At 38.6% G+C, this 17925-nt stretch overlaps 1 protein-coding gene across 1 annotated transcript; it reads left to right on the forward strand.

Moving 5' to 3' along the window:
- Nucleotides 1-9760: 9760 nt before the first annotated feature.
- On the forward strand, nt 9761-11713 carry TP53RK (TP53 regulating kinase). Its single transcript, XM_026665011.2, has 2 exons — nt 9761-10052; nt 11128-11713. The coding sequence occupies exons 1-2, from the start codon at nt 9761-9763 to the stop codon at nt 11604-11606; spliced, it is 771 nt and encodes a 256-aa protein (XP_026520796.1). The 3' UTR covers nt 11607-11713.
- The last annotated feature ends 6212 nt before the right edge of the window (nt 11714-17925 follow it).

A 17925-nucleotide genomic window follows, 5' to 3' on the forward strand; every position in this document is an offset into this window, starting at 1 on the left:
TCTCAGCCAGCTTTGCTGGCTGAGAAATTCTAGGAGTTGAAGTCCACAGGTCTTAAAGTTGCCAAGGTTGGAGACCCCTGTTCCAGGGCATGGCTGGGTGGGAACCGGGAGCGCAGGGAAACGAGCAAAAGGGCCCCCTTGCTCAGGCTCGCTAGAATAGATCCCATCCATTCCGGAGAGATTGCGTAGACGATCTCTGGTCTGCGAAGTCAACTGCCTATTAAAAATGTGTACTCTTAAAATGTGCATAAGCACATTTTAAAATCTTAAAAGGCGTGCATAAGCGCACCAACGTGCCTACCGTCCCTGTCCTATTGTTTCTCTTATTCTTCTTTTATTTTTCTTATATGTACCCATTTCATGTATTCACAACTATGTATACACTTATACTTATTATCTTGTAAACAATTGGCAAATCAAATAAATAAATAAATAAATAAAAGAAATGTGTACTATTAAAAATGTGTACTCCATTTCTCCCCATGCTTATGGAATGTTGGTTAGAGCCAAGCATCGTGAAAAGCGTCTTTGGCACCGGGGGAGCTGCCTTTTATCGGCACCTGGTTTAAGATAAGATAAACTTTGTCATTTTTTTTGCTGTGAGCACACTAAAAATGTGCTCATTAAAAATAAAATTATGTTGCCTGCTCTCAAAAGTGTACATAACACACGTACAGGCTCCATCTCTCTCTCTCTCTCTCTCTCTCTCTACCTACACTCTTACCTATCATTCAATATCTATTGAATTCTTCTGTATAGTGCAATATTAATGCAATATCAGGGGTTTTCAATTCAGTGTATAGAATGTGAAGGATGTGTGTTTGTGTTTATTTTCATAGTCATAATGTACAGGAATTCAAGAAGTTGAAGTCCACAAGTCATAAAAGGGGCCATGGTTCCCTACCTCTGATCTAAACCTTCACATTGCTGCTATTGGCCTGAACAGAATTTCAACTTTAAATTGTGAGCTGTCCAGAGTTTGCTGAGATGGGCAGCTATAGAAATCAAACAAACATGCAAAGCATGTCACTTTCCAAACTCTTTACCAGTAGTGGCCACAGTATACAATATTGTGTGTAAATAATGTGTGTGATTTAATCAGGATGGATGCATATGTCTTGACTCTGCATGGCAATTAGATAGTAGATCCCCAATATATATACTACTGGAGAGAAACTATGTTTCCTTAATTTGAACTGTAGTTGCTTGATTCAAAGTGCCAAGTCATGATTTGTTTCATTGTGGTTTGCTATATAAACCACGGCTACACTACACTATAGCTACATTGGCTAGAGATTGGGGACTAAGAAGATATACTGAAGATGTATTTTTTCTCCAAGGAATCACATTAAAGTCAGCAACCCCTTTGTGAATCAGCCATTAAGACAAGAAAGAACTGGAGAGGCATTTAAAAGTAAGATTTATAGTAATGAGTAATTTCAGCCTTCCTTGCCTAAACTTAATAAATGCATGAGACAATTATTAAAAAGAAATAAATATATACAAGGCTAGAACATTTGAAACTTTAATTTCTAAGAATGGCTGTTAAAGGGGACAGCATTAAGATTTAAGATACAATTATGTGTGGAATAATATGAAGTGGATAGAGAATTTATTCTCTCTCTTAAAATAGCCAGTGAAGCATTAAAACATATTTAAAATAGACAAAGAAAGGCACTCTGGATGTATACAGAAAAAGGTGCTTCAGTGTCCACAGGAGTGCTCATTAAGATCTGTTGGCAATTGCCTCCTGGGAATCATTAAAGAGAAATCCCCAAAAGATTCGATATTTGATTATACATATATTAATGGTGTCATGAATTGCGCTAGCTCAGACCTGGAAGATGTCTACCATTCCATCAAATGACATAATTTGCAAAATTTTGGATTGTGCAGAGATGGACAGACTCACACTGAAATTAAAGGACAAAGAGGACTCAGAGTATTACTTAATCTGGAATATATGGTATAAATGGTTAGACAGTAAAACAGGATAAAGAAAGGTCAAAAAAGGAAATAAAATTCAAACACTAGTATATAGACAGGAAAAAGGAGAAGCTGTAGAAAAGGAGGAACTGTTAGAAAAATGGAAACTTAATTAAATATCTATATTCGGATTCATAAATACCAATGTAGAAATACATATATCGAACTATTAAAAATGTGTACTCCATTTCCCCCCATGCTTATGGAATGTTAAAACGTAATACATAGATTATAATTACTCCTGACTACACACACACACACACACACACACACACACACACACACTATTAACATGATGCTTCTTTTCATATTTGAACTATTGACCTATAAAGATGAAATATTTTTGTTTATTAATAGTAGCAAAGCATTGTGAATTAATATCACTAATATGATAAATAACTGTAAAATATGTGTATCTACGGCATTTATGGTACTGTCAAGAAAGTGATGTTGAAAGATATTGACATAATTTCTTCTACAGAAACTTGCAAATCTTTTTAATATTTTGTATTTTGTACATTTTTTAATATCTTGAATTTCCATAAAGAATTTAAAAGAAAAGATCTGTTGGCAATTGCTTTAAGCTACTGGATCTTCTAGGATCCATGGCTGCCCACTGCAACTCTAGGAAGATCCCTAGAAAAAGTTGTGTTTACATGTAGGGGTTGCAGATAAGGGCCATATATGGATTGTTTTGCACACTGAAGCACCTTTCCCCTTCAAATCTGAGGTCTTGAACAACCTTAAAAGAAAGCATTTCTTCCATTAACCTATGGGATTCATTATGACATGTGAGGGAAAGTAACAGACAGCTGTAAAAGGAGACTAGACACATCCATCAAGAACAGATCTGTCTTAAAGACTCTGTGGTAATTCCAGGTTGAGACTATCATGCCTCTAAACACCACTTGCAGAGGGGAATAACAATAGCAGAGGTCATCTAGTTCAGTGATCCCCAACCTTTTTTACGCCGCGGCCCGGTACCGGCATCAGCTGGGCGCCGCGGCCCGGTACCGGCAACAGCTGGGCGCCGCCATCTTTTGATGAAAAAGTGCTTCCGGTGACCTCACCGGAAGCACGTTTTCATCAAAAAGATGGCGATGTTAGAGCTCGGTGAGCTTTCCGGTAGAAATGGCTTTCTACCCGAAAAGCTCACCGAGCGCTAGCGCCATCTTTTTGATGAAAACGTGCTTCCGGTGAGCTTTCTACCGGAAAAGCTCACTGGAAGCACTTTTTCATCAAAAAAGATGGCGGCGGCCAGCAAGCCAGTGGCCCGGTAGTTGTTCCACGGACCGGTACCGGTCCGTGGACCGGTGGTTGGGGACCCCTGATCTAGTTGGCTATGGTGGGAAACCAGATTCTTGATTAAGATGAGCCTTGACCTCATCTAGCAAAGCAATTCTCACATTCTTGTAAGTATCCTAAGTAATTTTACTCTAACATCATGGAATCTTGGGATATAGATCAAATTAGTAAATGACAACACAAATCCTATCCTTTTGAATATGTGTGTGTGTGATACTAACAAGTAAGCAAAGGGGATAGGGTTTGTGTTTTATTCTGTCCATTATTTTTCAGGAGTTGAAAAGTTCCAATCCTTATTGATTTTAAAAATTATTGAAAACCATAAAAACAGCTCACAAAGAATGTATGTCACAGGTCAGGAATAACTGATTGATTCCTTGCTTATTTTGCGCTCTCTCTCTCTCTATAGTGGTTTTCTTTAAGAAGCTTTATTTCTCTTCCTTCCTTCCTTGCAAGAAAAAAAATCTAAGAGCTCATTTTCTATCTCTGTGTCATAATAAAACTGTTTACTTTCTGTTAATATCAGGTTTCTTTTGCAACATTACAGACCCAGTCTGGACTAGACTAGGATTGCCTTTTGTTTTATTATTGTTTTTCTTCTTAGCCATTTAGCAAACTTGTTAAAAAAGCAGAACTGTATATACACTGCTCAAGAAAATAAAGGGAACACAAAAATAAGACATCCTAGATCTGAATGAATGAAATATTCTTATTACATACTTTGTTCATTACATAGTTGAATGTGCTGACAACAAAATCACACAAAAATTATCAATGGAAATCCAATTTAGCAACCCATGGAGGTCTGGATTTGGAGTTACACTCAAAATTAAAAACACTACAGGCTGATCCAACTTTGATGTCCTTAAAACAAGTCAAAATGAGGCTCAGTAATGTGTGGGGGCTCCACATGTCTGTATGACCTCCCTACAATGCCTGGGCATGCTCCTGATGAGGTGGCGGATGGTCTCCTGAGGGATCTCCTCCCACATCTGGACTAAAGCATCCACCAACTCCTGGACAGTCTGTGGTGCAATGTGGCGTTGGTGTACAGGGCGAGACATGATGTCCCAGATGTGTTCAATTGGATTCAGGTCTGGGGAACGGGCAGGCCAGTCCATAGCATCAATGCCTTCATCTTGCAGGAACTGCGGACATACTCCAGCCACATGAGGTCTAGCATTATCTTGCATTAGGAGGAACCCAGGGCCAACCGTACCAGCATATGGTCTCACAAGGGGTCTGAGGATCTCATCTTGGTACCTAATGGCAGTCAGGCTACCTCTGGCGAGCACATGGAGGGCTGTGCGGCCCCCTAAAGAAATGCCACCCCACACCATTACTGACCCACTACCAAACCGGTCATGTGGAGGATATTGCAGGCAGAAGAACGTCGTCTCCAGACCCTGTCATGTCTGTCACATGTGCTCAGTGTGAACCTGCTTTCATCTGTGAAGAGCACAGGGCGCCAGTGGCGAATTTGCCAGACTTGGTGTTCTCTGGCAAATGCCAAACGCCCTGCACAGTGTTGTGCTGTCAGCACAACCCCCACCTGTGAACATTGGGCCCTCATACCACCCTCATGGAGTCTGTTTCTGACCATTTGAGAAGCCACATGCACATTTGTGGCCCACTGGAGGTCATTTTTCAGGGCTCTGGCAGTGTGCTTCCTGTCCCTCCTTGCACAAAGGCGGAGGTAGTGGTTCTGATGCTGGGTTGTTGGCTTCCTCCATCTCCTGATGTACTGGCCTGTCTCCTGGTAGCGCCTCCATGCTCTGGACACTACGCTGACAGACACAGCAAACCTTCTTGCCACAGCTCGCATTGATGTGCCATCCTGGATGAGCTGCACTACCTGAGCCACTTGTGTGGGTTGTAGACTCCGTCTCATGCTACCACTAGAGTGAAAGCACCGCCAGCATTCAAAAGTGACCAAACCATCAGCCAGAAAGCATAGGAACTGAGATGTGGTCTGTGGTCACCACCTGCAGAACCACTCCTTTATTGGGGATGTCTTGCTAACTGCCTATGCTTTCCACCTGTTGTCTATTCCATTTGCACAACAGCATGTGAAACTGATTGTCAATCAGTGTTGCTACCTAAGTGGACAGTTTGATTTCACAGAAGTGTGATTGACTTGGAGTTACATTGTGTTGTTTAAGTGTTCCCTTTATTTTTTTGAGCAGTGTATTTAACTGCACACAAGATAAAGTTCTGTAACACCTTTTCAAGTGTGGTTTATGATCAAAGGATTCCTAGGAGTAACTAACACCAATCAATTTGCTGTCCTTGAAATTGTTGCTTTGTGCCTTAAATGAAGACACTTTGTTTTCAAAAACCTTCTTTTATTACAAACTGTTGCAACAATGTCTCTCTTTGGATTTTCACTCTTGTTTTTTAAACACATTAAGTTGGTTCCTATTTCCTCTGTGTTTGGGAATATAACTGAAGATAATCTGTTCTAGTCAGAGGGGTGTATATCCAAACTTGGTTTTTTTCATGTTTCTAATTCATATTTAAATAAGCCAGCTCTCTAGACATTTTATAGATTGGCTTACTGTTTCCTTTTTCAAATTTCAGTTTCAGAGGAAACATTAAAAAATGTTTATCCCGAATGGTTACATTTTATAAATGGTTCAAAAGGACTTCAGATAAGATACTGAAGAAAAGCCATAAAATCAGTAATGTTGAAGGAAGTGGGGTTTTGAAAGATGGATTCAGAAATGATGTTGGAAGGATTTGCTAACTAGAACAATTGCTGATCACCATGCTTGGTCTAGTATTTAATATGACAGTGACAATCCTTCATTTCTTCCCAGGCTGATATTTTAGTTTATTAGGATTTGGTCCATATCCTGCATTCAACAACTGGGCTCACACCTCAGGTGGGAAGTATGGAAAACTGAAGACAGTTCTGTGAAAACATTGAGTAGACCAGTCCCTCAGAATCTCTTAATGAGAGAATGGAAAATCACTTATTTGTTTCAGATAGTTGCTCCTTGTGAGGAAACTGCAAGACAGCTATTTTCTGCAAGTTTCAGCATTTGGACATTACAGGATTGCCATCTTGTTTGCAACTGTGACAAAGACTTTTAAAAGACTGCTTCTAAGCTATGAGAGAACTTTCGAATTACAGATTTGAAAATGCTGGGTGAGTCTATTTTCAAGCTTGGATGAAAGAATATTTTGATCATAAGTTTAAGAATTTAAAGAATCTGAAATAAATAGCAAAGAGCTAAATAAGATTTCAGAATGCTATAAACAGACTAAAAATCCAGATAAAATTGGAATACTGAAACTTTTACAAATACAATTATTATAAAGCACTGTTTCTTATGTTAAATAGATCCATTTTGGTTTTTACAAGACAATATATTTCATATATTTCATTATTTCAAAAACTGGACACTAGAGGGGACTATGGTTTTTAGGTTGAAGAAAGACATATGGGCCTATAAGATGATGGAAAACATTATGATGATATAAATACCGAAGGAAACTTTTGAAGACTGGAATCAGAAAACAGTAGTCTCAATATCAACAATATCAGTAATAATGTCTGCTTCTGTAGATAGACTTATGTCCAAAAGATATTACTAAATAAATTTCAGACGGAAAACAAATTTTATCTGACAAAATAGAGTTCATATTGAAAGGGTATTTATAACTGATAGGCTGAAACAATGATTTGGAAATGGTTGTTTCACTGAATCTACAAAAGAAACTACTGAGGTAGTGAAAGTGAGGTACAAATGAGAAACCAAGAGGGTGATTTAGATATTTTTTTCCTATTGGATTTACAAAAGAAGCTTGTTAAAACATTGAAGAACTATGTGCTGTGAAGCAAAGAAGAAACAAAGAAAAATCAAATTCTACAACAATTTTTGAATGAACTAAAGATTAAGTCTGTTGGGAGTAAAAGGAAGGAATACAAAGTTGGTTTATTAAATCAAGATTAGATGTTGGTACTTCTAATTATCTTTTCTAGACTTTCTGCTGACACCAGGACTGAAAAGATGGTTTTATGAATTTTTCTACAGATAAGAAATGGGACATGGGAAGAAGAAATAAATATGTGTAACTTTAGAGAGCAGGCAAAACAACTACAATAATCCACTGCCTATACTTTTGACAGATTAATTTCATATTTAGGGAAGACAGGAAAAGGGAAACAATAATTTCAATATAATGGGTAAATAGGAAAAAAGATAAACTTTCCATTTTAATAATATGCAAATTATATCAAGCAATTTCCAGAATTTACTGTACAGAGTATGACTACGTGCTTTTCAGATGCATCATGCCAGGTTTCATATTGGTAGCAAAATGAGGAGAAAGGCATTTCTAAAAATGAAGTATGGCACTGCTTTTCATGTCCATTTCATTCTATCAAAGAATAATTTATTTTGAAATAAAATTTGAGAAGAGTCCTACTGCAGTAGTTCAACAGCCCATTTAATCCAGCACTTTGTGTCATATAATGCTTGACCAATTTTTTTTTTTGGGGGGGAGCTTAAAAACTAGGACAGGAAGATGGTAGCTTATCTTCACTGTTAATCTCTGACAGCTAATAATCAAGACACACAGTACTTGATTCTTGAGCTAGTAACATCAAGATGAGCATCTCTTGGTGCCTCAAAACTCCATGGATATGTTGTAGTTTTACCATATCTAGGGCACAACTGAATGACCATTAAATGGCGCCAAAGACATACGGAAAACTAATTCTTTGGGTTGAAGGCATCTGGACTTTCCCAGACCAGATTTGGGGGCTCCATACATACAGACATGTCAGTCACTATCCTATTACGTTTGTATGTTACTATATCACTTCTTACTATTATAGGACTAAGGTTTTCAGAAGATTTAGGTACAGCATCAACCTGAAAATGACATGAACTTTCTCTAAGTTATTTTAGAGATCTTAGGAAGAGCTCTGCACATAAATTTTGAAACTTGACAGTAATTGACTCCATACTCATACACAATATCTTACAAGCCAGTCTTAGGTCTTGTGATTTTACATGGTGTCCTAACTCTGTTCTTCTTATTTCATACCCTGGCTGTTTATATATAATTCAAGGCAACAAACACACTTAATCCACCTCCTATTTTCTCCATAACAACAACTCAGGTAGTTGGGCTGAGAGGGTGACTAGTCCAAAGTCATCCAGACAGTTTTCATGCCTAAGAGAGGCCTAGAACTTTAAGCTGTTGCTTTAAAAAGACTATTTTCACTGAGTTTTCCCTTTCTCACTTCCCATTTCAGCTTGAATTCTGGCATTCAGTTAAATCCTATGCAATATATTCTAAGTGTGGATGATCAGGGGTGTCAAACTGGAGGCCCGCAGGCTGGATGTCACATGCAGCCCACGGCCACAATAGCTCCATGAAGGGGAAAAACATCATGATATCTCACGTGATGGCAACATGACACCGTGAGTTTGATACCCGTGATCTAGTAAGTATTTTCAGAGTAGCAATTTTCATTAATTAACAGCAGGCATGTCCAACCTTTTGGCTTGCCTGGGCCACACTGAGGGAAGAGGAATTGTCTTGGGCCACATATTTTGTATCACACAGCAGTCCTTGACTTACAACCACAACTGAGCCCAAAATTTCTGTTGCTAAGCATTCTTAAATGCATGTAAGAGTATTTGCTAGAATAAGCCTTTTTGGGGGACCCACTTCTTAAAATACTTATGCATAAGAGTTGATTGAAAGCAATAAATAAACACAATTTTACGTGTACGTATGAATGTCTTCAACTCAATCTTGATTCCAGGTAATTAATTGCCTGGACAAGTCCCAGTAGTTTTCTTGGCAACATTTTCAAAAGCAGTTTGCTTTTGCCCTCTTCTTAAGGCTGACAGTGTGGGATTGGTCCAAATACCTATTGGCTTCATGAGTATGGCAGAACTATAATTCATAGTCTTCGTTTCTAATCTGGTATCTTTTAGCCACTACACCAAATTGCCTTTTTAAGAAAAATAGGTTAATCTCCAAATATATTTTAAGTTAGAAATCAAATAAAAACAAATTAGGGGATTAGAGGAGCAGTAATGCAACAATCAGGAAAGCACAGATTACTTGGGACGGAACTCCCACTGAATTTTCTAATAAGGAAATCTGAATGTCTGTAGGAAGGAGCGATATGGAACATACAGGGAGCTTATGCAGTGCAGCTTATGCAGCGCAGCTTATGCAGCGCAGCCCCAAATTCAGATTCTTCAGATTTTTTTCATGGTATTCTAGCCCTATCATTCCAGAAAGAATGTAGGAAAATTTACTTTTATTACGGTTTACAAAATGTAGATTGCAAACACACAGCCGACCACAAGATGGCAGATTTTCCTCAGTTTCCTTACTGACATTTAATGGTCTGAGGCTTACAACTCCAATAACGTTGCTCATTCAACTGCGAAATTTCCGCACCGCACGCACACCACTTAGGTTAGGATGGCTGCGCATGCGTACTAAAAGAGGAAGGTGGCCGGGCCATTTTGCCATCATGGCAGGATCGAACTCCAAGGACGGGTCGGCCGAAGCCGATCCACCAGGATTCCTTCCTCCCATGGAGGGCCTACAGTTGATCCAGCAGGGAGCCGAAGCCCGCCTCTATCGGGGCCAATTCTTAGGGAGACCGACGGTGATGAAACTCCGGTTCCCGAAACGTTACCGGCACCCAACGATGGATGAGAGGCTCAGCCACAAGCGAACGGCACAGGAGGCCCGTTCGTTGCTACGCTGTCGACGGGCAGGTGGGGTGGGGCTTAGCCAGGGATTGGATGAGGCAGGAAGTGGGTGGGCTTCACAGGGCGGCCAATCAAAGAAGAGTTAGATCCGCTTCCACCCTATTCTAAATAGGCTAAAAGAGGGAGTCCAAAATAGCGCCCGTTTGACAAAGGAAAATATATATGAGGAAATTCGAATATTGATCAGTTTTTATTAGAGCGTGATTCAAAGTTTTTTTTTATTTCCCTTAATTGGAGGGACTGTCTGAAATGGCTAAGGAGTCAGATCTAATTTTTTAAAAAGTAATGGATAGGTTAAACATATTTCAGTGTGTCCTATTTGGAAAATATATACCACCACCTTTTTTTTCAATATTACAAAAATCCTTTTTCTATAATCTTTCAATTTTAATGTATTAATTCCATTTGCTGTCATCAGTTTAATTTTTCATAGACATTGCCATAGGAAATATTAATGGTAAAAGCCAGAGTATGTTCCTGATCAAGTACAGCTTGTGTTTTACATCTTTTCAATTAAACTTACTAAATTAAATTGGATATCAGACTGCTTTGGGTAGTGGCCATGACCTTGTGAGCTTCATACTCGGCCATGGAAGCTCACTGGGTGATTTCGAGCCAGCTTTTCATCTCAGCTGATATCCTCTTTAAGGGTGTTAGAGAAAAATAGAGGGCAGAGTGCTATGTGAGTGTCTTGAAGGAGGAAAGATAGGGTGCAAGTTTTATTGAATAAAACATGCCAGCTTTAAAATCAGTATTTTTTCTGACCCAGACTTTTAAATGCACTTCTTAGTCATATCTTGTCACTACATGAGCATTCCCAGCTTCTCCCTTATATTTTCTAGATTCTGTAGCTTTTCATAATAGCCAGCTACAAATAGCATGGCAATATGTTAATTGTTTTATAGCTCAAAAGCAAGAAAGATGGCATACACTAGCACATGCCTATGATAAGGAAAAGGTAGAATGGTAACAGGTTTTTCTGAAGGAAAATAAGCATCGAAAAATACTTTCTTCAGAACATTAGTCTATCTCCTAAGATGATATAATCACCACCAACTAATGTTTTTTGTCTTCTTTTTAGGGATTTCTGCACCTGTTGTGTACTTTGTGGATTATATTGTCAACTGTATATATCTTGAAGACATTGTAGGATCAACTACTGTTCGGGACTATATAATCTCCCAGCAGCAATCTGGTGAAGGTATCAGCAATCTTATTCAATTAGCTGAAAAGATAGGGGAGATATTGGCACGAATGCATGATGAAGATCTCATTCATGGGGATCTCACAACTTCTAACATGCTTTTGCGACCACCAGCGCAGAATCTGGAATTGACATTAATAGATTTCGGACTAAGTTTTATTTCTGGCCTTCCTGAGGATAAGGGTGTTGATTTATATGTCTTAGAGAAAGCCTTTTTGAGTACCCATCCAAATACAGCAGCTCTGTTTGAAGCACTGTTGAAGAAATATTCAGCTGCATCTAAAAAATCAATTCCAGTGATAAAAAAGCTGGATGAAGTACGATTAAGAGGAAGAAAAAGATCTATGGTTGGATAAAGAATGCAGACAACACGGAGAAAAAGAAGAGGAACGTAAATTTTATATGTGCTTTAAATATTTTCAGTTATGTCTAATAATAAAATTGAATTTGGCTGTTTATTTCATATGTACTGGAACTTTATTACTAGATTTATATAATAATAGTGAAAAATTCAAGAACAGAAGTTGGTATTTGCTTCTTTGTAATTGTTTATTTCCTGAATCGGTTGGAATTTGACCCACAATCCTATTGTGAAGATGAAAATCCTTGATGTAATATCTTATGCAACCCAGTCATGATTCAAATAATTTGGGCCATTTCAAGACTTGCAAGTTCCTATTAATCTCTTAAGATTTTATTTGCATCACTCCCTTTTATGCCAAGAGTACATTTATGGCCTCAATAAATATTGTTAATAACTACAGGGTTGAATATCCCTAAATCTGTTACAATCTGTGGTGTTAGACCAGTTGTATTATGTACTATGTATTCTCAACATTCATTTATTAGATTTGTTTGCTACTCATCTCCTTGGGGGCACATGGCAATTGAATAGGAATATGCCTGTGAATATTCCTCTTGTTTCCTGCCAGACTTGTCCCCTTGACCAGTTACTCCTTTGATTAGTATTTTTAATAGTAAGTTGCATAATGCAAAACAAAAGGTCAGCCCATCTTCATGTTTATTTCTAAGAAAGCATCTGATTTTCATAATCGTTGATTTCTGCAATCCAGTACTTCGTTTTGATGCATTTTCATCTGTCTAGAATTAAAACATAACTAAGTGTACTTAGTAGGGAATGTGGCAGATATCATTCTGATATATGAGTAAGTGTGAATTTCATTCATAGTACCTCTATTGTGAAAATGCCCCTGGGGTTTTTGACATTTCAAATGCATATATTATTCCAAAGAGGTTGAGGGTCATAAGTCTTTCACATAAGCCCACTTTGAATCCAGTAGAGTTTTCTTCTAAATATATCCATGGAAGATGGACTATCTGACTGCAGTTCTGAGTACTGGAAGAAATGAAGTAATGTTTGCGCCTCTTGGTTATTTTTGTCCTTTGGATTTTAATTTAAATGAATATCCTGTTGAACCTATAGGAAGGAGATCATGTATCACCTGAAGGTTACAACAGATTAGATGCTAGTCTAGACACATATTATCAATGATAGCAGAATCACTTAAGAGTTTTTCCAAAAAATAGAAAAAGGTACTAATGTCAGATTTCCTTCAAAGTTGGAGCTTATTTGAGCTTTCAGAACAGAAAAATTAAAAAAATCATACAGGCTATGTTACCTTCTCAGAAAGCACAGAAGTGCAACCTAGTAAAGCATATATTTGTATAAATTATTAGAAATTACTAATAATGTTTAGCAGTTGCTTACTAGGTTGGTAAAATGAAATAAATTATGGAAATTCATTTACAGAACATTTAAGCTAAGTTTCCCTTTTTTCCTGTAGCAACTCTTGCTAAATAGATAATAAAGATACAGCTTTTATTATTTCTATAAATATATTTTATATTAAACCTAATACTTTCTCCTATTTTCCCTACAACAACAGTGAGATGTGTTGGGCTGAAAGAGTGTGACTGGCCCAAAGTCACCCATGTGGCTTTCCATAGAATTAATTATAGTAATTAAGTAATTAAATCTGATTAAAATTTATTAAATTAATGGAACTTGACAGTTTTTCTTCTGCAAGTTTTTTGTAAATAATTATGTGGCAGGTAAATATTCGTTTCCCAGCATGCAGTATTTCCCAGAATTAGAAGTGGCAAATGAGCACAAAATACAAAATATTTACCTGGGCATTACCTGCCTGTTATGAAGTTGTTACAGTATACAATACTTATAGCAAAGGAAAAAAGGGGCAATGCCAATAAATATCCTGTCTTCCATAAAAGCTTTTTTGAAACGTCTTTTTCCATTTGGCAAACAATACAATGAACAGAACGGATAATGCAGTAGCTGTTGTTTTTTTTAAAGAAAAAACTAGCTTATTTCTGTGTGGATTTAGGACCTGAGGTAAACTTCAGCCATAGAAAGGTGCATGGATGCAAAGTTTCTTTCAAATAGTTGCCAAAGCACCAGAAGAGGGAGAAAAATAATATATATTAATAAGGCAGATACAAGCGAGGTGTTTTAGTTAGGAAAACTAGTGAGTGGGAAAGGATTAGCTTTCCTCCTTGCATATGTAGTACAGTACGTGGATTTTGTATCGCCTCCGCTCTCCTATTCAAGGCGTGGCGTTACAGGCGGCAGGTTGTCTGCTGGGTTCCTTAGAAGCGCGACACCGGAGTAAGCGCATGCAGCCGCGTCCTGGTTTAAGAACTGCCCTCTTAGGCATCCGGTATTTAAAATATTTGACAACTCTTCCAAGAGACCTGGTGGGAGCGATGGACTGGACCGGATTTACTTTCCCGGTGGGTTGCAAACGTCTAAAGATCGTATAAACTCCATGAAAGGCCACGCACTCCGGGGGATGAAGCTGATCGTCACACCAGAAATGCCGAAAAATCAAAAGAGACACCGAGAACGACGGTTACGACACCACAAAAAATGCACATAATCTACACAGAACAGTTTAGCAGAATCCGCTCCCATCTTGTTCACTTAAAAACACTCTGGGCGTTTCCAAAACTACCGTAGCGCAGCGGCAAAGAGCAACTGCAGTATCTTATGAATGCTCGGCAGATATGAGTTCGAGACCTCGTCTCCCTGCAAGCGTCCTAGCGCCTGAGACTGCTCGTGTCAGAGGCGTATTCACTTACTTGCTAGAAAAGTTGCTCCAGGCCATGTGCCCATTTCCTCGTGGATTCAGGGTTCCACCGGCCAGGGTATAATTTTAGTCCGCGACGCTCCCTTCTTCTCCGGTTCCCAATTGTTTCGCGTTCCTTGCATGAGAGGAGGGGAACTTTTTCAACCCCAGTGCCAGCCCCGTGTCTTTCTTTCTGAATAGCCATAGGTCTCTTCCAGCATATATTTTTTTGGGGCGGGGGGTCATTGGCATGTCTAAACCAGTGTTTTTCAAACTTTCCCAAAATTCCCCAGCCAGCCATGAATTCTGGGAGTTGAAATCCATTCATCTGAAAGCTGGCAAGACTGGTCTACAGCGCTTTTGTGCAGTCTCTGAACCATATAGAAATAATAATGATGATAATGATAATGATAATGATAACAACAACAACAACAATAATAATAATAATAATAATAATAATAATAATAATAATAATAATAATAATAATAATAATAATAATAATAATAATAATAATAATATCTGCATGTTTCCAACCAATACTGAGGGGTTTTTTTACCAGTTGCATTTGTGATCCCTATTGTAAGGAATTCTGTCCACAAGAAAGCTGACAGTGGGAAAGAAAGAGCAGGAGGGAAAATTGCTGAAATATCCTATGCTCTCTGATTACAGGAACAGGAGTGGGGGGAGAAAAGTGCTGGAAATAGGTCTTTTGGAGTGCAGTTCTCTCCCTGTGCCCCTGTGGACCTCAATTCTCAGAATTTCTCAGGAGAATGCTAGTTGAAGTCCACATGTCTTAAGTTTACTGAGGTTGAGACACAGTGCTCTAGGCTAGGTCATGGGGGCTTTGGAGAACTTTGGAGAACAAACACCACAATCCAGTAGTTCGTTTTCAGTATCAACACTGGAACTTAGAAGAGTTTTTCAAGCATGCTGGCTGGGGAATTCTGGAAGTTGAAAGCTGTCTGTGTGTGTGAGAGAGAGGGGGGGGGGAGGGAGAGAGGGATATCAAAATGGTGGCTCTAACTTCTGCAACTGAAGTTCTACCCTGTGTTATATGCATGGTGGCTCTAAGCCAATTATAGCCACCATCTTGATCCACCCCTCTTTTATGGACTGCCCTGCTGGACTCACAGATTTACTCCTGTTTTCCACAAGCATTTATAATTTCAGCAAACTAATCATTTTTTAAAAAAAAATTCATTACAGCTTAATCAGGTGCTTTAGATTTTTACAAGATGCCAAAATATCCTGGCTCCCTTTGAGCCTATGTTCCCTTTCCTAATTATGTTCCTTAGCATCAGGGGGGGAAAAAACTCCACAATTTTGTTTTCAGGATTAATTAACATCTAGTAATCATAGATAGCATTTACAATAGAATGCTTCATCTTGGTGTTTCCAAATAGTTTCAGTTTGTAATGTGAGGATCATCTAATAAAGAGATGGAAAGCTGATTATAATATGTTGATTTTCTTTAGCTGGATCCAGTAATTCTTCCTTATACAAAAACTTAAAACACTTGAAGGAAATTGCAAAGTTTGAAAAATACTTAGAGCAGCCGTTGGAGTGTGTGTGTGTGTGTGTGTGTGTGTGTGTGTGTGTGAGAGAGAGAGAGAGAGAGAGAGAGAGAGAGAGAGAGAGAGAGAGTCACACAAAATGTTCCCTAAATATTTTGGCTAGTGGACACATTTGAAATTTTGAAAGCATGTTAGGCCACCATAAGTAGATTGATATATTCATGAAATTGCTACCATCGTGCCATGCAAATCCCAGAATTATGAAAGTCAGGCAGAAGAGAGAACCCCACAGGCATTTTGCTATGTTTCCTCAAATGGCCTTTCTATCATAGCATGTCTTGCGTATGTCTTCACTCTTGAAGACAGTTGCCTGTTTTCATCCAACAGAGCTCACACCAGAATATTCTGAATTCCTACTGCAGGTTGCATTAAAAACTGCTGAACAAGACATTTTTCTCCTAGTGTGATCCATGTGAACTGGTTCCAAGATAAGGATCCGTTAAATGTTGGGATCTCTCACTCAGACTTTGTAGTTGGCACCAATGTTTTGTACCCCAGGAAAAGCCTTCTGAGAGTCACATCAGTGATGGAAATTGAGAAATATGAGGCTTATTTGTAGAGTAGAACACAGAGTATTAAAATAGGGTGTAGAAATTGTAAATATACTGTCCGTTTAGACAGCTGAATTGATAAAATCCTTGACCAAACAACATGTGGGCTGAAAGGGGGGCAAAAATGCACTCTAGATAAAGCCACATGAATAGAAAAGCAGTGAGGCAATAGCTTAAATGTGACCTGACCTGCATTCTGATACTCTTTCACTGCAGGATGCACAGCAGCACATTTTGGCTTTCGGTCTGAAATGGTCATCTGTGAAAATACCACATACTGTGGCAAGGAGATTAAATTTTGCCTACAGAGAGCTTTGAAGACGTTCATTTCTAATTATTAATGTTATGGTGTAGTTATTACAATCAAGGCCATGACTGCTCCCTATGAATGCAAGTAATGTGAACATGGAGAGAATGGCCCCAGATTTTACAGCTGGTGGGACCTTTGAGAGGCAAAGTACTTCTGGCCCTGTTTGCACAACATTGTTAACTTGCTCTGGGAGCAAAAATACTGCTCCATGCAAACACTCTAACCCAGTTAATTAACCTCAGCAACTAACTCATAGGGGGTTAGCTTCAATGCTAAGCTACCCCAGGACTACACTAACTCACTTGCCCTGGTCAGTAGTGTCAGGCAAACTGTTAACTGGGGAAATAATTGTCCATTCCCATTTCTGAGGCAAAACTGAAGCTCTAGAATGGCCCATGAAAAAAGCAATGGCAATAGCACTTAGACTTATATACCGCTTCACAGTGCTTTACAGACCTCTCTAAGTAGTTTACAGAGTCAGCATATTGCCCCCAAAATCTGGGTCTTCATTCTACTGACCATGGAAGGATGGAAGGCTGAGTCAACCTTGAGCCGATGAGAATTGAACTGCCAAATTGCAGGCAGCCAGCAATCAGCAGAAGTAGCCTGCAAGTACTACACTCTAACCACTGTGCCACCACAGCTCTTGAATGGGAGTTTACCAGTCATGAGGCTTCCATCCCCTGTTTATCCTTTATTTCCTGGGGCTACATTGGGGATGGATAAAATAGAACTGAAGATGTTGGTGTGATAAGGCCCATCTGATACAGCCTCTGATAGTGCTAACTTTGAATACAACCAGATAAAATTTTCTTTAACCTGGTATCCAAAATAATATAAAATACTATGGTATTTATCTTCTGAGAGTACTGCAAAATGACAGATTCCCAATTAAACAAGTTAATGGTTTTGTTTTTTTTTCAAATTAGGAACTCTTGATTATTTCCTGGGACAAATAAGAATACACCTGGAAGTAATTTGCAGCTGGCAACAAGATTGGAAATGATAATGGCCTGTCTACTGGTATGACTTCCCAGGTGGAAAAAAGACTATTTTGAGAAACGAGGGAGAATGAATATTGATAAATACCTGTGGATTTTCTCAGCAGTAAAAAAAAAATGCCACAACTAAGAGCC

The sequence above is a fragment of the Notechis scutatus genome, chromosome 3, assembly GCF_049901735.1.
Source record: "Notechis scutatus isolate UNSWTSFEM ecotype Mainland chromosome 3, rNotScu1.2, whole genome shotgun sequence".
Lineage (NCBI taxonomy): Eukaryota > Metazoa > Chordata > Lepidosauria > Squamata > Elapidae > Notechis > Notechis scutatus.

Coding starts and splice junctions, on each gene's coding strand:
- TP53RK (XM_026665011.2), top strand. CDS start 9,761: ATGCGTACTAAAAGAGGAAGGTGGCCGGGCCATTTTGCCATCATGGCA. Junction 10,053..11,127: donor GCTACGCTGTCGACGGGCAG/GTGGGGTGGGGC, acceptor TCTTCTTTTTAG/GGATTTCTGCACCTGTTGTG.